At 43.2% G+C, this 25,248-nt stretch overlaps 3 protein-coding genes across 4 annotated transcripts; all 3 read left to right on the top strand.

Moving 5' to 3' along the window:
• The first annotated feature begins 3,678 nt into the window (after positions 1-3,678).
• On the top strand, positions 3,679-11,186 carry lzts3b (leucine zipper, putative tumor suppressor family member 3b). Its single transcript, XM_084550802.1, has 7 exons — positions 3,679-3,965; positions 4,640-5,107; positions 5,196-5,363; positions 5,469-5,597; positions 5,728-5,919; positions 6,146-6,376; positions 7,937-11,186. Exons 1-7 carry the CDS (start codon positions 3,744-3,746, stop codon positions 9,002-9,004), a joined length of 2,478 nt encoding a protein of 825 aa, XP_084406928.1. The 5' UTR covers positions 3,679-3,743; the 3' UTR covers positions 9,005-11,186.
• Positions 11,187-11,417: 231 nt separating this feature from the next.
• Positions 11,418-19,317, top strand: ubox5 (U-box domain containing 5). 2 transcript variants are annotated; one of them, XM_084552273.1, is made up of 7 exons: positions 11,418-12,140; positions 13,221-13,284; positions 14,061-14,162; positions 15,794-16,539; positions 16,687-17,255; positions 17,356-17,523; positions 18,784-19,317. In XM_084552273.1, the coding sequence occupies exons 2-7, from the start codon at positions 13,231-13,233 to the stop codon at positions 18,996-18,998; spliced, it is 1,854 nt and encodes a 617-aa protein (XP_084408399.1). In that variant the 5' UTR covers positions 11,418-12,140; positions 13,221-13,230; the 3' UTR covers positions 18,999-19,317. The 2 variants fall into 2 exon arrangements, with proteins under 2 accessions (XP_084408399.1, XP_084408400.1); XM_084552274.1 differs by having other exon boundaries at positions 11,418-12,197.
• A 2,343-nt stretch (positions 19,318-21,660) lies between these two features.
• Positions 21,661-23,423, top strand: avp (arginine vasopressin). The gene is made up of 3 exons (XM_084550968.1): positions 21,661-22,106; positions 22,718-22,922; positions 23,030-23,423. The coding sequence occupies exons 1-3, from the start codon at positions 21,903-21,905 to the stop codon at positions 23,164-23,166; spliced, it is 546 nt and encodes a 181-aa protein (XP_084407094.1). The 5' UTR covers positions 21,661-21,902; the 3' UTR covers positions 23,167-23,423.
• Positions 23,424-25,248: the final 1,825 nt, after the last annotated feature.

The raw sequence follows: 25,248 nt of genomic DNA, 5'->3' as shown, positions 1-25,248 counted from the left end.
GCCATCTATCTATCTATCTATCTATCTATCTATCTATCTATCTATCTATCTATCTGGGTTATAAGGTACTGCAGGATTTGGGTGATGTAAATGTGCAAGCTCCTAAATACCCTGCAATTCAGTGGAGCTGATGGCCACAGATTATAGCCACATAAACATAATAGCACATATACACTCACTTGCCAGTTCATTAGGTACACTATTTGAAACCAATGCATTCTGATGTAGAAATCTGAACCTTCGTGACTGTTGTAATGTTGAGTTTAGGCTGAAATGGCATCAGAAAGGCGGTAATTCAACTGTGCGATCATCTTGGAGGATGCACTTTGTGGTGCTGCGTGGACACAAAAGTGTCTCTGTTATTTTAGCCTAGCCTCGCTGATTAAAATGGGGTTGTCAAAATAACAGAAACATGTGCCAGTACAACACAATTCGGTGGCGCTACAAACTGCAGCCTCCAAAATGAAAACACAGTTGAATCCGCGGTTCTCTCGGTTATTTTGAACAAATTCTCAATACTTTCCTGAAGCTAAGATGTAGTGCGGGACTCATATATTAAAACAGTTTAATTTTCACAAGTGTACCAAGTGTATCATATGTAGTGTGTGTAATCTTCTTGATTCCTCACATAGATGCGTGTATACACTCCACATACTGTAGTTGCCCATTTGCCACTGAGCTAAAGTTAATGCAGTCTAATATTACAGTCCTACAGGCACTAAATCCTGCTTTTTATGAACGCTATATATTATCTTTTAGATGCTGATTCAGCTTTAAGGTCATATTCTCAACTGATCTTTTCAACTGTTATCATGGCTAAGAGGTGCAGATGTAACAAAGGATGAGGATGTTACACGTTCGGCATCCTAAAAACCCAGAAAGACCAAAGTGAGATCTCTTTTTACCAGGTTACATAGTATATGCCTTATCAGGAATAACATTATGAGCACTGAAGTAAATAACACGGCCTCCAAATTAACTAGATCCCAAACTGATCAAGTATCTGTGGGATGATCCACAGGGCCCCTCCCCTCGACCTATAGGACCCAAAGGCCCCCACTAACAACATTTTGTTGCCAGACACCACAGGACACCCTCAGAAGGCCCATGTCCATTCTCTGATGAGTCACAACTCTTTTGGAGGCACAAGGGAGACCTACACAATATTAGGTGGTCATAATGTTATGCCTGATCAGGGTATATGTATATTTTATTATTACTATTACACCATACATGTTTCTATATATACAATATATATTTTTATGGACCGTTTTAGACATTATGATCAAATCAAGCTGAAGCACCCTCCTTGTTTGATGCTGTATGAATGCTGTCATGTGACTTTGATCATGTAGCTCCACAGCAAGGCGCCACTTCTAAACTTTTCAGGGACAAACTACAGTGCTGTTGTCTTGTGCTGTCCCATTTTACCTGATGTCCCAGTATATCTGAATTCACCGTATAATAAGAAATAGTTCAATGCACCACAAATGACAGCCTCTGAATGTAGCTTAGCATACGAATACAACGACCCAGCACTACATCCTGTCCTTAAAACAGTTTAAGAGACATTTTGACTCAAAGTTATGGTCAATTTTGTGGATGTATTATTGTTGTGCTGCTGAATTCTATCTTTATTTTTGTCTTTATATTAGACTATATAATAAAAATACTGTTCTCAGGGCCTCGTGAGCCGTGGGGCTCTGCTAAGTCTCACACATTTCCAGAAACCAGGAGTTACACTGTCACAGTGTGATTATTCAATGAAACACGTATTTGTTCATAAATATGCACCATGGAACACAATATTAACAGAGCTTATAATAAATAGTAAAGGTGCTACAGTCCATTTTTATTACGAGTCTCTCTGCAAGGGTGGATCGCTTAATTAGATCAGATGTGAGACGCATTCTGCATTTATCTGTTCACTTTAAAACTTGTTAAACCCAAAACGACATAACATTTATGAAGAATGCAATGTTGTAGTATTAGATTGCATTAATTTTAGCCAGATGTACCTAATAAACTGGCAACTGAGTGTATACTGGCCACAGTAACAGGAATAGCCTGCATCCTCATGCAAATTTACACAACCCTGTAAAAACATACTGCTTTTGAGCAGTTTTGATGTTAAGACTGTTACAGAGGAGAGCTCTACAGCATTTTTGGGGCATAGTGTGCTGTTTTTATGTTTAACTGTAATTCACCTTTATGTATACCGCCAATAACTACCGCTTCAAAAGTTACCAGAGAGCTAACTGTAATGTTTTGTTTGGGTCTTGGAGCAAAAGCAAACTCATATGTTTTACTTTTGGTCTCAGAGACCGTAAATGTAAAACTGTGCTCTATATCTGGTGTGTGTTTGCAGTGTGTTGACACAGCACCACCTTGGAGTTTCTAATTGACCCCCAATTTATGTAACAACAATCCTCTCTTTTGATTATTTTACGTTGATCAAATCCTCAGGCCCTGTTTGTGCCACAGCCCAGTTTTATTGCCGGGCTGTTCTTTTAGCGGTGTTATTTTATGCACGTGTTCCTGTGTTTGTGACAAAACAAATAATTGAAAACCCTACCTCTCCAGTTCAATAATGCTAAGGGACGCAAACATTTCTGGAGCTTGTATTTTGTGTGGGTTCAGTATGAGTGACCTCTTCACCCCACATTCCTTAACTTATCCACACAAACAAAATATTCAAAAATGACTTCCTCACTTTTACCTGCAACGTGTGTACCTGATGAATAGATACCAGAAACGATGCGATAATTTCATTATTAAACTGGAGGACAGGTCTTATTCTTGCACTTAATTTATCCTCTCAATATAGTTGTCCAGACTTATCTGTCTGACCTTTTTCATTTTTTTTTTTTTCTTATCATGGTGGGAGGACCACGCTGCTCCTGTATGTAGGTTGGAGTCTATTCTGCATCTGTTATTGTATAACTAGTCATTATGCAATTATAATATTGTATAACTCCTTTCATTTCTCTGTGTTCCTCTAGTGTGTGTGCCCCCACTACCTGCATTAGGTTGTGATGACCCACACTACTTCCAAATGTATCTGTGACCCTCCCCAATCCTGACTCCTAACCTCTAATCCCTGACCTTTGACCCCCACTATGGGCAGTGTTGGCAGTGGGGTGGCAGGAGAGCAGGAGTTTGCCATGAAGTCTGTAGGCACGAGGACCACCCTGCCCAGAGCCCCTCCTCTCTCTCGCCGTTGCCCTGCCGACCGCAGCTGCAGTGCAGAGCGGCTGCCCCGGCCCCCGGCGACTATATCAGACGGGACGGCCTCTAGTGATGAACGTGGGAGTGTTAGTGTCGCGACTGGGACCTGTACTGGGACTGACCGGCCCACCGAAACGGCCTCCTCCACCAACACTGAATGTACCATGACGGCACCGTCCAACAACAACCAGCACGACTGTGGCAATGGAGCGGGCAGGAGGGAGTGGGAGAGGGAGAGGGAGAGGGAGAGGCAGCGCGAGAGGGGGAGAGACAGAGACAGGGACCGAGACTGGGACAGGGAGAGGTTAGAGAGGGAGCGCGAGAGGGAGAGGAACCGCGAGAGGGAGAGGGAACGAGTGGAGAGGGAGAGGCTGGAGCGAGAGAGGGAGCGCGAGAGGGAGAGAGCCCGAGAGAGGGAGAGGGAGAGAATCGAGAGGGAGAAGATAGAGAGGGAGAGGGAGAGAGAGAGAGAAAGGGAGAGAGAGCGGGAGAGAGAGAGGCTGGAGAATGAGAGGATGGAAAGAGAGAGAGAGAGGGAAATGCAGGCCGCCGGTTTGGACGTCTGCGGGAACATTGTGGGACGAGGAGTGCCTGAGAAGAACAGCGTTGGCATGAACACGCACCAGCACAGAGAGATGGCAGCACCCAGGACGGACGGTGACAACAACCCAGCAGGCCACAACCCTCCAAACCACAACCCACCCAAGATCCTGCCAGTGTCGGGAAAACTGGAGCAGGTACTTGAAGGTTTAGGAGAGTGGTACAAAACCTAGATCATCATCGCCGGTGTGGTTGAGTGAAAAACTGTCGCATAAAATCAGTTTTACCTGATGCAGTCTCACCTCTGCAGGCCTCACCCCAGACTCATTGGCTGTTGTAATCACGAAGCACTTTCTTTCTTTAATTCTGCACTAATATAGGGGACAAAGTTGGGAGGCTAATGGGCACTGTTCAGTCTTTTTAACATAAAATGTACTGTGCCAAAAAAAAGTAGCTCTACAGTGCTATTTTCCAAATGAGAATCTTTAGAGTAAAACCCAAGCACTAATTAAATGCCGAAATGCTGTGACCTGCAACGAGAACTTTGGAAAATACCTACGATATTTAATTGAAAGCATATTAGCTTTTAGCTAATTTTACAGACATTGTTCCCCATGTGTTACAGACTCACATTAGAGACAATATTAACATGTGGAATGATCGTATCATTGAAAAACGTATCCTTTAACAATGTATTGTATGTCACTTGCAGCATACACATTTGCAAGGGTCAAAAATTAAACTGCTGTCACATCACAGTGCAAAATTTTGTCCCTGAAACATTTACTTCCCTGTACTTTTTGTCTGTGTCGTGTCACGTCCCTTGTATCTCTCTTACTGTCTTTCCGTCCTTCCTTCATCTCTTTCGCAGGCGATGCAGAACAACTCCGGCCTTGTTCGTCCCTCTGCCTTCAAGCCGGTGGTTCCCAAGAGCTTCCACTCCATGCAGAACCTGGTGGGCCAGGCAGGAGGGGCTGGGAGCGAGGGAAAGGCTGAGGCAAGGAGCGAAGGGTTCAGTGAGGGCAGAATAGGCAGGAGAGGCAGGGACGGACAAGGAGAGGCAGGAGAGGTCCCAGAGGCCCTGCTCCTGGACCAGGACAGCCCAGTGAGGGTCAGCAGGAGTGAGGGAGGGGGAAATGGTAATGAAGTGGTTCAGGGAGGGATGTCCGATTCAGGCAGAAACTCCCTGACCAGCCTGCCCACCTACACAGGCTCTGGATCTGGTTGCGGGCCTCCAGCAGTCCTGGGGCCCCTCAGTGCTTCCACCAGCCACATCAACAGGTTGGGCATGGCTGGGGCAGCTGCAGGCCTGGACAAGCTGGAGAAGCCTGGCTACCAGGTACGGCCGTCATTCATGCTCAGTTTAAGCCTCAAAGCACCTTTCTGTTATCATCTTTAATGAATCATGATGTGGTTCTTTCCTCCAGAACGGGCTGAGCGCCTCAGACAGCGGCCGGTCTTCCTCAGGAAAGAGCTCATCGTCCTATCAGAGGCTGAGCCACCTGAGTGACGCTCCAGCGCCGCTGCGCCCCTCCCCCTCCTCAGACGACATCATCCAAGACCTCGAGGACCGCTTGTGGGAGAAAGAGCAAGAGGTCAGAGGTCACTAAGAAACGTATTGGCTTGCAGGTGCAGAAAACTCATAAAAGGGTTAAGAGAAAAGAAAGTACTCCTGATTCCCGCGCTTTTCTTCCCATCAGGTGCAGCATATGCGCAGGAACCTGGACCAAAGCGAGGCTGCGATCATTCAGGTGTTTGAGGAGAAGCAGCGAGTCTGGGAGCGACAGATGGACGAGCTGAGACAGAACTATGCTTCGCGCCTGCAGCAGGTGACCTCATTACATACTACAATCCCACACCAAACAACGTCAAGACACTTTCTTTGCCTTTGCTCACGTTTTGTCTGAATATTTTGGAAGTAACATTAATTAACATTAAAACTGTATGGGCCATCTTCAGGTTACCCGTCGTGCTCAGCGCTCCCAGACGGCCCTGCAGGCCCAGATAACCCGTCTGTCCCAGGACAAGCGGAGGCTTCAGGAGGAGATGGCAGCTCTGTTGGCTCAGAGAGAGGACCTGGAGAGAAAGTGTCTGGACTACAGGAAGGAGCAGGCTGACATCTTGCCTCGTCTGGAGGAGACCAAGTGGGAGGTGAGATATCAGTATATGAGCTGATTCGCTTGACTAGTGCAGTAAAATTTTGTCAGGGTCACATCAGACTGAACGGTCGAGCAAGTGGAAGTGTGAGTGTGCGTGCTCTTGTTTAAGTATGTCTCTAACCCACCTGTATGCACCGGGACAGGGAGTATATTCTCCACAGTGAACGCATACTAAAAGAAATAGCACTCACTGGCTCACTCTTATCTTCCTGTGGCAGGTGTGTCAGAAAGCAGGAGAGATTTCCCTGCTCAAGCAGCAGCTGAGGGAGAGTCAGGCTGAAGTGACACAGCGAGCCGGAGAGATGGTGGCCCTGAGGGGTCAGCTGAAGGAGCTCAACGCCCAGTTGAGGGAGCGGGAGGAGGTCATGCTGGGCCTGAAGGACTCCTACAGCACCAAGAGTCTGGAGCTGGAGAAGTGTGAGGGAGAGCTGAGGAGGACTCTGTCTGAGGTAGGTTTTGATTGCACTTGAGAGGATTACATGTAACAGCTGAAGAATTTACGGACGTTAACACATTTTAGTTATTCAAAATCTGACATCAATTCATCAGTCTCAAACATTTCAGTTCTGACTGATGACTGGTGATAACGGCAAATGCGGTTTAATGCTACTGCTTGCAGAATTTTGAGAGTAGTATCAATTCAGAATTGTGTCTGAAAAGCAGGGCACAGTGAAAGGAGTTGGTTAACTTGCAGAGAAGGCATGCAGTCCGTCGCCTGCAGCTCTTCATGTAACAGCTCAATGTGGCTGCTTCTTCTTGTTCCATTAACTCTGCAATGTTTCAAACCGATCCTCCTTTAAAAAATCATGAATCATAAATCAAAAACGTAGAACTAACTTGCTGTCTTGTGAAGAAAGTGCTAAGCTCACGGACAAAACACACTGCGCTAGCTGTTACTACTTCAGTGCAGTAAAAAAGTTTGTTTTTTTGCCAATTAAATATTCTTAATGCAGCAGTAAGGACATTTTCCATTTGCAGTATCAGCAGTCTCTGAAGCCACTGGCTATTATTTGATGACAATTCTGCATTCATGTCCAGATATCTGTTATTAGAGATTACATTAGCTGTAACTTAATGCATATTTTTTTGGGGAATGTCACCACAGACACCCATTTTGTATTAATTCAAACATGTACTGTGGATCTTGGAGCACTTTCATGAGTGATCCATAGCCTCGGTCACAAATGTTTTACAGTACCTCATTCAAAGACAAAAAACAAATTAAAATCTTTGAGATTGCCACTTTAAGAATAATAAAAGTCATTTGTCAGTTATATAATTAGGTTCATTGGCAGATTTCTGAACTGGTATTGAAAACAAGGCTCGTAATGGCTTTGTAATATCTTATAACTTGCTCTACAGAACATTTTATATGACTTTTAAGTGTCTCTGATTAGAAACCCTCTCTGCCTGATTTAAAGCAGGATTGTTATTTGTGTGTAAGAGTGAATTAAAAACCGTGCCAGTCCAGCGCTGTCCCAGTATGTTTGCCTACCCCTGTAAATCACCCAAATGCCCAAAAACAGCAAATGGTGCGTTAGAGAATATGAAGCTTGCAGTAATCTAGGTCCGCAATAAGATCGAGTGCAGCGCGCTCTGCCGATTCGGGGTCTGCAAAAAAGTGCAACACAATATCAGAAAATAATTTACAACAAGTGAGATTGCAGGATTGGGATGTTTACCACTAAATCTAGATTGTTAAGCATTTAATCCTCAAAATCCTTTGGAGGGATTTCAGAAACTTGGCTAAGAGACTGGGACAAATTGGGGATTGGACAACATTATATATCCAAGCCACAACACAATTTTCCTTTGTACTCATTGAGCTCGTAAGCAGCTTATACACACATATAATGTCTATATATGTCAGTCTCCATCATCATAAAAGGGACAGCAAGTTTAATATCAATGTTCTTTTTAAATTAAATGTATGAATTTATCAGATGCCATTTTGCATGTTGAAACAACTGCATCTACAACTGCAATATACTATGCTTTCCATTCTGCAGGTTTCCCTCCTTAGAGAGAAGCTGGGCGTATTTGAGGCAGAGGTGCTGAGTTTAAAGCGGGCTCTGAATGAGGTGAGCAGAGGAGCAGAAGTTGTCGTGAGCCCTAACTTAGCTGCTGCAGGGCTGCTGCCACCGTGGGGAGCCGTCCACCTCCCACGAAATCCAACTGAGCCGTCAACTAACTCCCTCACCCCCACCTCCGACACCCTGCTGAGTCTTCAGAGTGATGAAGCCAAAGCCCAAAGGCAGGAAGCTCAGAGGCAGGAGAGGCAGCAGCGCGAGGAAGCTCAGTGGCGTGACGTGCAGCAGCGCCAGGAGGCCCACATGCAGCAGGACATCCAAATGCGCCAGGATGCCCAGATCCGACCGGAGGCCCAACTCCGCCAAGAGGCCCAGCTTCGTCAGGAGGCTCACCTCCGCCATGAAGCCCAACTACGCCAAGAAGCACAGCTGCGCCAGGAGGCCCACCTTCGCCACGAGGCCCAAATGCGGCAAGAGGCCCAGCTACGTCATGAGGCCCAGCTCTGTCAAGATGTGCAACTGCGTCAAGATGCCCATCAGTCACAGCGGGTCCAGGAGGGTCACTGGGATGAAGCAGGGGAGCTGCGCAGGCAGCTCGAGCAGCTGCAAGCTGCATTACGCCTGGAGCGCCAGCAACGTGAGCGCCAGGCGCTCAACTTCGACCAGGAACGGCACACCTGGCAGGACGAGAAGGAGCGGGTTTTGAAATACCAGGCTCAGCTGCAGCTCAGCTATGTGGAAACACTGCAGAAGAACCAAGCGCTGGAAAAACGTATGAGCCAGTTAGGAGCCAAACAAACCACAACCTCCACCACCACCACCATTACCACCACCACAACCACCTCCCCCACCTCCTCTAATTCTTCACCTCCGCCACCAGCCCTTTTACCTCTGTCTCCTCAACCCCCACCCTCCCTTTCTGGCCCCATCGCCCTCACCCTCTCCCCACCCTGTGAAGACCAAAAGGGCCCTCCTTCCCTTCACCAGCTTGCCAATCCCTGGGCCGGGCCCTCACGCCTGGAGAGGATAGAGTCAACTGAGATATAGAGACAGCTCCGTGAGGAAAATTCTTCATTTCACTACACTCACATTGACAAGGCCTCTCACACAACCACTTCAGTATACAGCAAAGAAACACCTCAGTCTACAATAGAATAAATCAGTACAGTCTGACATACTTTTCAAAGCAACTATAAACACTAAACAGCAACAAAGGCTGTCTGTAAACTGCAGCAAGCAGATAATCTGAACAGGAAGTTGAACTACATTCATCATTATCTAGGATTTTTCAACCTCCCAAACAGCCTTTCTCTCACCAGTTGCCCACTACTACATCCTACATAATCAGTGTTCATGAAAAGTGTGCCACACTGATGGATGGCAGAAAAGCTAAACGTTAAATGACAATGATTAGATTACAGCACTAACACATGAGTCATTTAATGCCCGTGCGAGAAAAAGGACCCAGACAATCAGGGATATTGTCAGAAAACGATCAACAGGAATATTATGCGGTATTTATTCATTGTAAGTCTGTGTCACTGGTTGTGTAAAAGTAGAGTTAGTGGTCAGAGTGTGTGATGTTAACTTGCATTTTTGGCCGGAGAGCGCCTTACTCCATTCTTTCCAGCATGCATAAGAGAAAAATTCATGCTGGGAATAGATGAAAAAAGAAAAAAATAAAAATAAAAAAGTGTGATTATCATTTTTGGTGCTTTAATCATATCAGAATACCAGTTACATTGTTACACATGGCTGGTCTAGTTCATTCAAAATCCCAGCACATAATGACGTCACGCAGCCGGATTCAGTCATTTCATGCACAGGGTCCAACACGCATGACCCATTTGAACACATTATTAAGACCTACAGAGTTTATATTTTGTACAAATTAAATTTAAATAGATAAGTTTAGTAGATAATCAGCCCCAAAAATGAATATAGAATAAATTTAAAGCTGTAGGAGGACCTGGTTCACCCTCACCTCAGACTCTCTGCGGTGACTATAAATGAACACCAGGGGTCGTTAGAGAGCTTTCGCAGCCCTCCCAACTCAAGTTACTTCTCACTGAACCCAGAGGACAAAGTGAATGGAAGCACACGATTTGAATTTGGTTATTATGACAATTGTGTCCTTCGCTTTGTGCCATTCACAGCCAGGGAATCCGAGGAGGCAGTCTGTGTCCGCGAAGCTCAAAAAATTTTTTATAGAATGTATGATATACTAGAAAGAAATACTTATAATAATAGCTATAGACTGTAAATGTGTGTGAGAGCGAGTGGAAGCGAGTGTGTGCATGTGTGTATACATATGGAAGGCTTCAGCTTATGAGATTGAGGGTAGAGGGACTAGTGGCAATACACCAAGAGAAGATATATTAAGAGCAAAGGGATTTTCTTTCAGGACAGGAAAACGTACGTCCGAGCTTGCGAGGACTGAGAGAGTGTGAATTTCCTGGGGGAAAAAAAAATCTTACTCTCTTCTGTATAGTTCATTTAAACAAAGCAGGGGAGAAGGAAGTTTAAAACAAAAAAAGAAAAGAACAGAAAAGTGGAGAGTCTGCCTCTTTAAAGGAGGCTATTCAGGCTAACTGCACTATGTAGTACAAGTTATGATGTACAGTAGACTCAGATGTGAATATCATGGCTTTTATATGTGTTGTTTATGCCAGCATACAAAGATGTTGCTCAAGAATATTAACTTATCTCTAAGGTATTACATAGTATTATCATCTTTATTACTGTTATTATATTATGGTGAACTGACAGAGAAAATATGTGCCATTCGAGCTTTCCTTTATGTGTCTTTTTATTTATTTATTTATTTTTTAACTGTGTAGATAGCCTATCGGCCTACCATGATGGTGCAATCATAGCAACCCTGTCCAAAACTGATGTTCCTTTTGATGTAGGTGATAAATGTAGTTCCAGTATTGCATTGTTTAGAGAGCAAAAAAAATGCTACTGATTTTATACATGTTTAAATTTTATGGTTTGCATTTATGTTACTATTACTGCTCTGGCTTGATTAAAAACAACCCGTTTGTTAAAGTTCAGCAGAACTAATAAAGATATGTGAATAATTCACTACGCTTTGTCAATGAGCTCATCTTTTGTTCTCGTCCTTGTGACTCCAAATGTGCTTCTGCCAAACAGATTCATAGTCAGTCATTCAGTAATAGTGCAATGTGGGACTATTTTAGGCACAATATATTTTACCAAAGTGGTTTCCCAAACCTGTGGCTCAGAGCTCCCTTCATGAATAAATTTCAGTGTCGCAAAATTAAACATCACTACAACAAGACTGAGTATTACTTGTTAATATTACAGTGATAGGAGTGGTGTTCAGATCTTCACACTTAAATAATACGTTTTAGAGATAATCTATTATACTGTATATTAAAAATCCTGCATTACCTACCAAATAGGTATCAAAATTAAATAATGCATAGGTACAATATATAATATACAATGCCATGTAATTTACCACAAACAGCTGGTTTAGTTAAAGATCATTTGAACTACTTTATCAACTTTTGGGTAGTTTAATGCTGGCCATATGTATTTTATATAAGCTCTTAAACATAAAACTGAATGTATAATATTTCCATCGCTGGACCTGGCAGTCTAAACTGTAGAAATGAATGAAAAAGCTTCTATACCTGTAAGTCATCTAGGCTTATTCAGGAGAATTAAGATACCGGAGACTAAAATGGATAGCTGAAGGCTATAAAGGTGAGTAAACGGTGACAAACCGCAAACAAAGGCAGTATGGGTTTGTGCCTCAAAACAACATGCATCTTACTGAGGCGTCCTTGAATCGTTGGAAGCTGCAGAGCTGCATCCTGTAAAGAAGAGCAGTGACCCTGCTGACCTGCATGTGGGGGAGGAGATTCGTCACTGGGAGAGGAGAAATGAATAAAATGCACTTGTATATGTAAACTGTAATAAAGTGATGTTCAGAGCACTTTACACAGACAACTAAGTAGCTTGTTTAGGGACAAGCTATTTATTTACGCCTAATAATTGTTGCACGCCTTTAATTATGCCGTATTTCGAACGTACAAATATAGTGCGTGTCCCTTCTCGGCTTCCTTAGTCGTGCCGGCTACATTAGCAAGTGGCTAGTGGCTGTTAGCTCTCTGAATTTGGTAGCGGGAGCAGAAATAAAGAGTAAACACAGGCAAGTGTGTTACCGGCCGGTCTGAGTAAGCGTTTTAAGTTGGTTTAGTTCGCTAAGGTAATGTTAAAATTGTTTGTCTTGTCCAACGTTATAAACTATTAGCCAACATCGTGCTAGCTACGGTTAGCTAGGTAATACAGCTAAACAGGAACTATTCGTGCACTCAAACTTTGGAGATGAAAACAAAAATAAATCATGAGTAAGGAGCCAGAACCTCTAATATTAGTATTTGTTTTCGTAAAATTAATTATAACATCATCGAGTATAATGGGTGTATTGCTCTTACGAGGCAGTTTTCTCGGTCACATGCACCAAGTGCTTTAAATCATGCTACAACTGTATTGTTTACATTAACTGTCTTCTTGTTTAATCAATTAATTGTTTTATCTGTAAAATGATGAAAAATGGTGAAAAATTATTCAACAGCACACAAAGCTGTTCAGGCTGAATATGAGATAAAAGGCAGCTGCAAATCCTCTCATCTGAAAACCTGGAATTACAAAATGATTGACATTGTAGGTTAAAAAATTGCATATAAAATCCTCATTTTATATGCTCTTATTTATGATTATATGATTAGTGGTGTGCAATTTAGCCATAAAATATAATGAATGAGAGAAAACCTCACTTAATTAAAAGTGAGCAGAGATACCTAGTAATTCCCCATATTTGAAAGAAGAAGGATTTCCATTGATAAATAAACTAACTACGGTCACACAACTGAACTGTGGGCTTTGTGGATAATTTATTTCATGTATTGAATTCGTGATCAACGTGAATATGAACATACCAGATGTGTGCATGGTACCACCTGAATGAGTTTACCTCCTTGAACTCCCTGCCGAAAATTATCAGTGAGCGGTGAGCCAGTCAGTCAGTCAGTTGAAGGTTGTTTTGTTAAAGGGGTCAGAGGTTTTGTGAGCTATAATACTTAGCTCGACAAAAAAATGCATTAGCAATCTGAGTCGGTGTTGATCAGCGGTACACAGCGACTGTCTCATTTTGCCTTGACCTAGAAGCTTTATTGCATGTGACGCAAGAGAACACGCATGGCTCTAAAATCTGTTTGTGTCTTTGCAGGTTTGACAATATGGTTGTGAATCTCTGTTTGCCGCACTTTTACACAACGGCTCATTGCAACAAGGTGCGACACATTTCATACACCTATCACATAACTGTACTATTTTTTGTGTGTGTGTGTGTGTTCAGTGCCACCTCAAATATTCTAATACCCTTGGTAAAAACACTTGCTGCGGCAACCAGCTGCAGATACTGCTGGAAGCAATTACTGCTGGCATAAAGGAATATAAAAACCTCATTTTACACTCTGTGTATAAGTAGTTTTGTATGAGGGAACCATTCATCTGTTTTTCTTTTAGAAAGTTGACGCATAGATACAATATGTTTTGTTAGGAGCAGGAAGAGACAACAAACATACTCACAAAATAGCACAGGATGGAGGTGGAGGGGAAATAAAGAAGCAGGGGACAACGTGATGTGTGGGAGACTGAATCACAGCTGTCCTTGTTATGTTCTTGTTACTGGCATTTTGTAATCTGATCAGGGCTGTATATTGTCCTCTCTGAGAGGATGGAAGATGTACTTTCACTTTACGTTTTTATTCTTCTAATACCTTACTTTTTTCCCCGTTAGATTTCCACCTCTCTTTTCAGATGATGTTTTACAGAGTTTTCTGAACTGAACATTGTGATTATTTTTTTTTTTCTGGCTTTTATTTGAGAACATGTGAGAAATGTTTGCTGCCACTGTTTCAGTTTTTACCTCTCTAAAAAAAAAAAAAAAAATCCATAAAAGATTAGTTGATAAAAATATAATGTTCTTATAATGTTTAGATTTGAATTTCAAGCACTCTTTAAAGAACATAAATACCTGTATGATTTATTTTTCCATTCATTTCAGCTGTGTGCAGATGGCTATGATGTCGCAAACCTTGTGTCTGCTGACCCTGCTGTCCGGAGACGGGGCTTCAAGCTTGAGTACTTCCTCCGTCCACCTGTACAGGTAAGATGACCGTGTCACTCTTAATTATTATTTTTTGTCTGAAGACCGATATCATTCTTGTGTTTGTAGCTTATGTCGTATTTCACAGCGTCTTTTGATTCACATGAAATTGGATTGTTGCTCTTTGTGCTTTAATTGGATTTCAAAGTGTTTTTTGCATTACTCACAACATGACACACAATGACCAGATCAGCTCCAGAGTGACAGAAACTTGGCAAAGCCAGGCTCATATTCTCATAAGAATTGAGTCACGCACTCTCTGGTGTTTACTGTGGGACACGTTTCAACTGATAAACAGGAAAAAACACCTCTGCACTTGTTTGGATAGTCCTACAACCAATCAGAGGCATTTTGTTCTCAACAAAAATTCAACTCCACTGCGGTCAAATGACTTGGATGACTATGTTGCTGTTACTCATCTGATGGCATTATCATCAGATAATGAAGCACGCCCAAACTATTTTATCAATCCAGCAGATCTTTGCCAGAGCTCAATCAGTTCCCAACAGAACAACTCCAGACCACCGCTTTCCACCATAGAAATTTTGCGTGCGGGGGAAGTCGGGCTGGCATCCAGGTTAGAGTGCAGAAGTGCTGAGTACATTCATTATTGGTGGAAAAATGCCAAAATAAATTGTCTGCTGGCGAAATGTATGACAGTTTTTGCACAGGCAAATCTGGTATTACCACATCAGCCAATGCAGATAGGTTGGTAACATCTGGACACACAAATCTGACATGATCACTTGTAAAACAGTGCAGATAGTCTGCCCAAAATGTTGAATTATTCCTTTAAATGGTATGTACATGTACAGATTTACAATTATGAATCCAACGGAATAGCTTAAATTCGCCATTCAATTGGCCGCTTTCACACTAACTGGTTACGTTTCATATCTCAAATGAGCATTCTTTACACACAAATAGGTGTAAGGTACATGTCTTGCCAAAGAAACAATGTCAAATGTATAGTGGTTCAAGAGAGAGAAGAAGAGAAAGGGCCGTGTTTGCCGTCGCAATTCCACAGTTCATTCATACTCATTCAACATGAGAGTACCCAGTGAGAAAAAACAAACACAAATGGAAATACTTGAATTTAAAACCAAATCGTCACCTTAATCAAATGTATACATTATATATAGTAATATTGAGTTGTTAAATCTTCTGATGAGCTGATCCATTTTTGATAGAGACTGTTCCATCATTTACCACTTCCTGTTTTGGCTGAAGGTCTAGTTTTAAGAATGTTTTAAGCTTAGATATGCAATCTTCTATTCTTGGCTTTCACACAGAGAAAATATCCCAATAAACGGGCCGCGGCACGCGTCAAGGATGCAGGCCAAACCCAGTTTGCGCAATCCGAGGTGAGGCTCAGCTCGGTGCTGCCTCAACTCGCGTCTCTCCCTGTATTTACACGGGAAATATGTAAATTAAGTGATTTTGATTATAAAAATAAACGAAATGATGGGAATCATACGGAAATTGCATTTATATCACAGACCCATGGACAAATTGTCTGATTTATTTTAGCAATACAATAATTCATTTTATCATCATTACTTTTCATGATGCCAGGTGAGGCACTGCTTCACCTGCTAGATTACTAGATCTCTTTCCTCCATTCCTCTCAGGTGACGTTGAAGTTCGGCTTCCAGGTAGACCTGTGCAGGGTGGATGTGGAACTGTGGCCCTGGGGTATGGACCGAGGACAGGCGTGCAAGAGACTGGAGATCAGCACCAGTTCTGATCCACCACCTTCCACGAGCCACAGGCAGATTCAGCAAAAGGAACGAAAGCAAACGCAGGTAACGGGCAAAAATGAACAAAACAAAGAAAAACATCCAAAAGGTGACGGTAAATCTCAGCAGACTAACGGCCACCTGTGGAGTGTTGAAGCCCGGCAGTGGGGTGCCGAGGCTCCAGGCGAACCTCAACAAAGAGGACATACGTTTAAGCATCAGTCAAACGCTGGACCCAGCCAATCTGAGCCAGAGTTTAAACTGGTAGGCCGTTGCGAACTTAGAGAAGATACCCAAGTCTGTTTCGCGCGTTCAAATTTTCGCCCCCGTGCCCCGTTCCTTTCCCCGCCCCCTCCGCGACCTGCGAACTGTCGGCAGGAGGACCTGTGGAGTCGGGGTCTGCTCTCCCTTGGTGCTGTGACGCAGCTTCGTGTGACTGTGCCTTTTGGTGGTGCAGCATCTTCTATGGGGCTGAAGGCTTTGGTTGTGTGGGGACAACCGGCCCGCTGCTGCCCCGCAGAAGAAGTGGAGAGGATTAAAAGAGTGCACGAGGCCAGCGAAAGACTCCTGCCACGACCTGGGATATTTACGCCCTCTGTCAGACAAACCGCACAACCATCACAAGTCCCTGCACCAAGGTACGTACACTATTTTTGAAACATTATTTAAAGACTGAATTTCTGGAGATTGTCAAGCAGTTATCAAACATTCTTGTCTAAAATCGATTTGTATAATAATGCAGGATTGATTAAGGTGCGCTGTTTTTTTTCCTTTGACTCTGGCAGTCACTCCATCCCAGAAGAATTCCTCGACCCAATAACACAGGAGGTGATGATGCTGCCCATGTTGCTGCCCAGTGGTGTCTCTGTGGACAACAGCACTCTGGAAGAGCACCAGAAGAGGGAAGCCACCTGGGGTCGAGCCCCAAACGACCCCTTCACTGGTGTCCCGTTCACGTCAACTTCCCAGCTTCTTCCCAACCCGCAGCTGAAGAGCCGCATCGACCACTTCCTCCTGCAGAAAGGGATGATGAGGAGGGAGGGGATGTTGGGGAGGCAAGACCACGACCACGAGAACCCACAGGCCTCCAGACTTATAGCCTCCAAGGCACACGGACAGCCTGATTACTCTCCATGTCTTAATGAAGAAACTCAAAACCCTTACAAGACTATGCACAAAGAAGAGAGTGGACAAGGACTATCATCAGACAACACGTCTAACACCCATCATCTAAGTACAAATAATAAATCTGAGTTAGACGGCAGAAAGAAACGAGATCTAAGTGACATTTCTGAAGAATCAACCGGTGAAATTCTACCTCAAACAAAAAGACCAAGAAAAGACACAGTGTCTGGTGAGTATAGTATATGTCTGTCTGTTTCTGTGCATACGTTTTCATTTTCCACTTCTGACTTATTTATCGTTGTCTTCATGTTTGCACCACATATCTTCAGACCCCAGCTGCAGCTCTCATGAGCAGCGTTTGTCAGCTAGTCTGGACGAGGCTCTCTTCTCAGCGCTGCAGGGTCGACCCTCCTTCACTTCAAACTTGCCCCTGCAGAGACCTGATTCTGAAACATTGAACACCGCCCAGAGGTGCCAAGGTTCACGCACATCTGCAGGTACAATATGTCCCCTCTTAAACACTTTAGGCAATACTCAACCCAGAGCTTTTTGGTTTTCAGTGTACGTTACCCCGGGAAAGGTGTGTCTTTTCTGTGGACATCAGGTGCAGTTAGTTTGGCTGACCTTGCAGAAAGAATGCAAACTGTACTCTAGTACTCCCCTCTTTTGAGCTTTTGTTCAAGATTAAAGCTGCACACAGCTGGGAGGAATGGAAATGTGCATGGCTACCTAGATTGCTTGGTAACATGAACACTGTATTTCCACTATCTGCCATTTTAACATTTCAAATTATAGAACATTGTGCGCCTCAGTGCTGTGCACAGTGCTTTGGCTGTAAATCAGCTTCCTATTCAAGGTTTATGCAAACAATACCTCCTAGGTATTTTTATATCTTCATGGAATCTGAAACAACATGCCCGCCGGTGCAGATCCTTGGATTTTAATTCAAGGTTTCTTTTTTTTTCTGGTCTCAATCCGTATATAAGAAATTAACCTTGCAATCTTGTGCTTGTGACGCCATTTGCAGCAATAGTCTGTGTAGCAGGTCGTATGTGTAGCAGGTGTGTCATATGATTAGCTTTAATCATATGCTTGGTAATGGTCAAAGGTTTGTAGTATTCATTTGTTTAATGGGAATCCATCTTAAAACATTTACTAATTTTGGGTTCGTTATGTCCGCCATGTTCCTGTTTATATGTCAACGGCTACAATTTGTTAGTCAAACTGGAGAGTAGCTAAACGCACTGCGGCTTACGAAAATAGAAAATACAGACAATTAGACAAAACGTAAGCAGGTTAAGAAAATGTCTTTGACAACAAATACGCTGCAATTGCTCACAATGCAACTGAATACAGCATCAGCAGAGTAGAACAAATGACAATGGGGACCACAAGAAAAGCCTTTGAATAAATGTTTAAATATTATTAATGACATCAGTCTGCAAATGAGTTGTGTATGTCGTCAGATTACTTGAACTGACAAGCACATAAAACGGGAAAAGCCTTATGAGGAATCGTGCCCTCAGGATGTTAAAATAAAAAAATACAAAAGACAATAAAACAACACCACTGATGAGTAGCAAGTGACATTAATGCCAAAGATTAACTCTGTCCGGAACTAATATCTCAGATTATTCTAACATCATATGAACACAACTCCTCAAATACACCACAAATAGATCCCTTTCTAACAGTGAACTTTTATTTAAAAGTTGGTTCTGTGTTTCTGGTGTCTAATATTTAATCACTTTTTCCAGGTGAGAAGACGTGCTCTGCGTGTTCCTGTTCGCTCTCTGTTTACTCCACGTCGCCCATCTACCGCCTAACCTGTGGCCACTTGCTCTGCCGCAGCTGCCTGCAGAGAGGATCGAAGCCACCAAAATCTGACATTATAGCAGCATCCAACTGCATTTCGTGCCCAACCTGCAAAAGCCCAACTTCACACAGCAACATTATACGTGTACATCACTGACAGAGGGCTTGGGGACCATATGGACGTCAGGCTTGTCCCAAACCCTTCATGTTGTGCCATTTTTTTGTATAAGTTTGTAATAATTTATTCCTATTTCACGCGCATAAAAGCTTCCACAAATCCGCAAGTGAATTGAATTTCTTTGAGTTTTCTTGAACTGTGACAACTGTGTGTCGTCACAGAATCGGATCACAAAGGTCTCTGTTGTTAATGTTTGCAGCAGCAGCATCAGAAAGGACATCACCGAAAGCAAAGACCTTTTCAAACAACAGCGTTGAAGAATAAAATAAAATCTTCTCTTCCAGCCCTTCACCCCGTCTTGGCCAGTTCATCAAGAACTGAATTGTAGATGCAGCCTTGGTGTAGCGGTCTTTATTCAGAGGGATGTGTTGAGGATGTACAAAGAAAGAGTTGGGGGAGGGGAGGTGGGATTTTAAGTAGAAATTGAGTTGACCCAAGGCTGCCTGTTTATTGTGAAGAAACAGACAGGGCCAGCTGATAAGGTGACCTCCTGATGTAATTTTCACCCTGTCCTTATGCCTGGCCTCTGATTAGAAAAAAGGTTGGATTAAAAGATCTTCATGGAAATCATGATGTACCCGTTTGTGTTTCCAGTGAACTATATGTTTGAAACATCTCGGGTGACATTAAAATCCTACGCCTGCCTCCCGCTAGACACTGTTTCTACGTTTGCTTTCCTTTAAGGAGCAGAGTCACAGTGAGACGTGAACGGCTGCAACAGAAGTAGGAGATTCTGCCTCTTAACACTTCAACCTAATTACCTTTATGAGCACGAGTCATTGCGTACAAAAGTGTTAAGCTGAGGCAAGTCAGGCAAGCAGCATTTACTGGGCTTCACGAACACAAACCGCATCATTTGTATGTTGGTTTCCCTGACTACATTAAGGCTTAACCAAGGTCATGATCCTGTATCCGCTCGGGGGGGAGCTAAAACTGGAATAAGTTGTTCTGCATGTGAAATGAAGCCATGAGCCACAAGTGGGAGATTAATAATAAATCAGACTGAGTTGGAGGGATACAGTGGTGTTGGGACCCCTTCCTGATTTCTTCTTTTGCACCTAAATGTTTCAGATCAACAAACAAATTTAAATATAAGAAAAAGATAACACGTAAACACAAAATGCAGGGTTTTTTTTAATGAAGGTTTTTAATATTTGGGAGGAAAAAAATCCAAACGTACATGGCCCTGTGTGAAAAAGTGATTGCTGCCACATCTGTTCTCAGTCAAGAAAACACTTAAATAGGACCTGCCTGACAAAGTGAAGTAGACCAAAAGATCCTCAAAAGCTGGACATCATGCCGAGATCCAAAGAAATTCAAGGACAAATGAGAAAGAAAGTAACTGAGATCTATCAGTCTGGAAAAGGTTATAAAGCCATCACTAAGGCTTTGGGACGTTACCCACAAATGGCAAAAAACACGGAACACTGGTGAACCTTCCCAGGAGTGGCCAGCCGACCAAAATTACCCCAGGAGCGCAGCGACGACTCATCCAAGAGGATGAACACCCAAAGAACTGCAGGTCTCACTTGCCTCAGTTAAGGTCAGTGTTCATGACTCCATGAACCACGGCTGAGCGAAAAGAACATAAAGGCTCGTCTCAGTTTTGCCATAAAACATTTTGATGATCCCAAAGAGTTTTGGGAAAATACTCCGTGGTCTGGGGATGTTTTGCTGCTTCAGGACCTGAAAGACTTAAGTCTTTAAGTGGAACCATGAATTCTGCTATCTACCAAAAAAATCCTGAAGGACGATGTCCGGCCATCTGTTCGTGACCTCAAGCTGAAGTGAACTTGGGTTCTGCAGCAGGACAATGAGCCAAAACACACCAGCAAGTCCACCTCTGAATGGCAATGAAGTCTTTTCTGACCTCTGAAAATGAAGACTTCGGAGTGGCCTAGTCAAAGTCCTGACCTGAATCCTATTGAGATGCTGTGGCATGACCTTAAAAAGGCGGCTAATGCTCGAAAACCCTCCAATGTGGCTGAACTACAACAATTCTGCAAAGACGAGTGGGCCAAAATTAAGTTATCGCAAACGCTTGATTGCAGTTGTTGCTGCTAAGGGTAGCCCAAGGGGGCATTTTTGTAATGTTATATTGTTCTGGGGTACACTAACGTTTAATAAACGTATAGTTTGTATGCACTGAAGCTTAAAAGAAGCTGTGATGGCAATCGAAGAACACCTTCATACTTCAACCTGCAGCCTCCGATGCTCACTTTTGCCATTTGTCACTTACTTGTTAATCAGCATCACAACAGCTAATCAGAGAGACGCAACCCTGAGCATGCAGCAAGCGAGCGAGCGGTCAGCATAATCACCTAGAAATATGTTTATCTGAAATGCTAATCTTGTTTTGCTCATTAATGGCTTTCCAGTACGTCAGGGAGATAATTTGTGTGACCCGCAGGTTGTCATGATGCCACCACAGTCAGTTGTCTTCATGTGACAAAAGTCAAAAAATGTCTGCACTGCAGTGATGAACAGTGATTAGCTTGACAGCCAAACTGTGCATGATATACATGAAATGTTCTTCATCATGGCTGTAAATCTAATTAGTTGTTCACAAACTCCAATTAGCTGTGCATGTTGTGCCATTTTGTTTGCGTGTCATGCGTGTCTCCAATCATTATTAGAAGTAAGTGTGGCGCAGTGTTGAATACAGAACAGACATCTCCTGCTGTCACCGCTGTTTTCTTGTGTAGATTTGTTAGATGGCACGAATCTGATGCAGAGCCACATCTGACGCGACCCCTCGCGCCCGCGCCCCGCGCACGCCGGTGGCCTTCGGGCGCGCGTAAAGAGCACAACGGCGGGCCTACGGCACTGACGTCAGATATCAATCGCTTTGTTAAATGGTGTCCATCCGCTTATAAGTGAGGAATGACCAAGGGGGGGGATCAGTCAGACATCCTCTACCGGCGGAGGACACACAGGTGCGCGGCGCTCACTCAGAACCATTCAGCGATGCCTCACTCATTGTTCCCCCTGTGCGTCCTGGGACTCATCGCCCTCTCCTCCGCCTGCTACATCCAGAACTGCCCCCGAGGAGGGAAACGAGCGCTGTCCGAGACTGGGATCAGACAGGTGAGCATCATTACCCTTTCTGCCTAACATGCTTTTATTATTATCATTCTTGACACTATTCAAGCTGCTTTCAGCCCATTCCCATATAAAATAATTATCAGTGTAACTTAAAATAATACATTCATGTGTGGAATTAGACAAATGGCAAGTTTAAAGTATGAGAAATTGAATGGATTTTTGTTTGTTAGATATCACCGGTTTATGGATACTTACTGGTTTAGGTTCAGACATGTGAAGAATTAAAAATGAAGTGTAAAAGTGTTATGGGTTATAGTGCAAATATCCAGAAATCTATAAACTTTTTTTTTTCCTCTTAAGTGAGCATTTGTTTTATTTCACATATTTATTTTAAAATCAGAGCTTCTAATGGAAAAAATAACAAGAAATATAAATTAACACCTATTGAAATGAACAACAGAAAGCATTCAACCTGTTGCTTTCCAGTATTTAGCTTTCTAGGCTCATGCCATAATCATCACCACTGTTTTTTTGAACATTAGAGAGAATAGTGAAAGTTGAGTGTTATTCCTGCAAAAAGAAAAAAAAAAAATTTGTCCAAAAATAGTGGATGCTGCATGTAACTAATGTTTAAACTGAATCTCCTCCTGCAGTGCATGTCCTGTGGCCCTGGAGACAGGGGCCGCTGCTTCGGCCCCAGCATATGCTGCGGGGAGGGTATCGGCTGCCTGCTGGGCTCCCCGGAAACAGCTCACTGCGTGGAGGAGAACTACCTGCTCACCCCCTGCCAGGCAGGAGGGAGACCCTGCGGATCCGATGGAGGACGCTGCGCTGCTTCAGGACTCTGCTGCAACTCTGGTACATTCTGATCTCATTGTTTGTTGGTTTAGTGGCGTTAAAAAGTGAATACGGTGTGATCTTGCCTGTGCTCGCAGTGTCAATTAATTTCCTCTCCTCCTTGCCAGAGAGTTGCGTGGTGGACTCTGACTGCCTCGGTGAGACGGAGGCCACGGATCCAGCTCACGGCTCCGCGGGGAGCTCACCCACAGAGCTGCTGCTGCGTCTGCTGCATGCAGCCACCAGAGGACAAATCGAGTACTGACGCTAAGGTTCCCGCTGCTCCTCCGGACCTGAAGCCGCAACAGAAATGAAGACCATCCTCGATTCCCCCACATGCCCCAAGATCCAAACTCTGAGCCAAAATAACATAGCCAAGTCAAACTCTGTTTTCTGTTATCCTCTGCTGTGCTAATTCTATTTCTGTTTGAAATATATTCAATGTGTTTATCCAAACAGTAGATTTCATGTTTATTCCCTCATCAAAAATGTATATACTAATGCACATACTGTACACAAAGTTTATTCTCTATGAGGGGGGCCCCTCAGAGCTCCACTTCACATGAGTGAGTTATAGCAGAAAGCGATGTAAATAAGAATAAAGATTAAGGTTGCTGCAGACATCAGTGTAAAACAGAGACAATGCTTGAGCAGCTTGTGTAGTAGAAATATTATTGTATACTGAAAATGGGAGAAACAATACAGAATGTATCACTGCCAAAAAAAAAAAAGAGGCTTCTGTTGTTTGTTCTCATGATACCTGGGTTCAGGTTAACCACACTATTAACTGAAGTACCTCATGATCAAACGTGTTTATCTGCTTGTAGGAGTTCCTGTGAGAAAAAGTGAAAGGAATGTTATTACAAGAAATCCTTTCTGAGAAATAGGCCCTAACAATTGTTATACTTTAATAAGTTTCGTTTCCCTTATAAGACATTTATTGGGCAATCTTGCGCGCTTTAGCCGTTGTGCCCATTGCATAAGTTAAAATTATGTCATTTTAATCATATCCCTCATGCGCACAGCCCTCGATGGTGTGTATCAACATGTCCAATTTGCGTAAATGCAAGAGAGTGACTTCTAATCATCCTGCTCTTTTGTGTGTATGCTGGCTGAGAGCTGATGTCGCTGCCAGGTCTGCACTTTGACTGTACCTTGCCGCAGAGCCAGCTGGAACCGGAGGCAGGACCTCCCTGATTTTGACAGTTGAAATGTTTTGATTGACGCGACACCTGGGTTGCATATCACGAAATCTCGATCTTTAAGGAGTTGTATATCTGACTGATTCATCATTGTACACAGTGTAGCAATGTGTGTCTGGATCATGTTGCCCTCTGGCCTGGTTGCAGTAGTGATGAACTGTAAGCGAATAAAAAAATACATATAACCATATAGTGTATTCAAACAGAATCGTACACTTAAAATAGTAGTAGAAACTTTTTAGGACACTTTTTTTTCTGCGTGCATTTTACAAAGATCTCACTAACTCCTGTTCTCCTACATCCATTTTGAAATAAAATATAGTGAGGCAATGGTAAAGCCAGAATAAAATATCTCGATAATTATCTGCTGGATGTTCATGGTTCCTAGAGGATAAGCCCTTAAGCTTTGTTGATCCCCTGATCTTTCCCGTAGCGCCGGGTAACTTTCATTTACCCTGTCAAGTGTCTCAACATCGACACATACAATATATCAGAAGATGTACCTTTAAGAGGTTTCCTATCTGCCTTCCCTCTGCTGTCATCACAGGCTCTTGTTAATGAAAACTGTACTTTCACGACGTGTCCGGCGCAGTCAAGCCAGACGGCAGTGGCTCGGTTTGAAGACCGAAGCAAATCCTTCAGACTTCATTTACAGTGTAAACATGTCAGAGATAATACAACTCACAAAGTCTAGTGATTCAAGGGCTTTTTGCGGGATCAGGTTTTTAGTGTTGCATGTTCCACGGTAAAAGCAACTAACTTCAATCACGCTGACTCTGTTTTCATTTGCCAGTTCTGACTGCGGCACCATCATCACTTTTTCCCAGATTCAATATAAACACACGAGAAGTCAGCCTGTCATCTGTGCAACCAGAAAAATTGCCCTTGAGGAATGTCTTGATTTTTTTTTTTGAACCGCAATTATGGTGTGCACTTGCACGCAAGGTTAAATTGCACAACATGTGAGTTTTAATAGGCGCACCTGGGCGCACAATGGATCTTTGCAATACAATAAAAGTATTTTTCAGCCATGGAGTGTGAGCGTTATCCCGTTAAGGGATATTTATTTAAACTTATTTTTGTGCTCAAACGTTAGGGTCATCTGCAGAGGATGGCTGTCCTTTTGCTTTTGGGCAATTATTCAG

The sequence above is a fragment of the Chelon labrosus genome (genome assembly GCF_963514085.1).
Source record: "Chelon labrosus genome assembly, chromosome: 9".
Lineage (NCBI taxonomy): Eukaryota > Metazoa > Chordata > Actinopteri > Mugiliformes > Mugilidae > Chelon > Chelon labrosus.
Note: the sequence above shows the minus strand (reverse complement) of the source record. Positions and strands in the feature narration are given on the sequence as shown.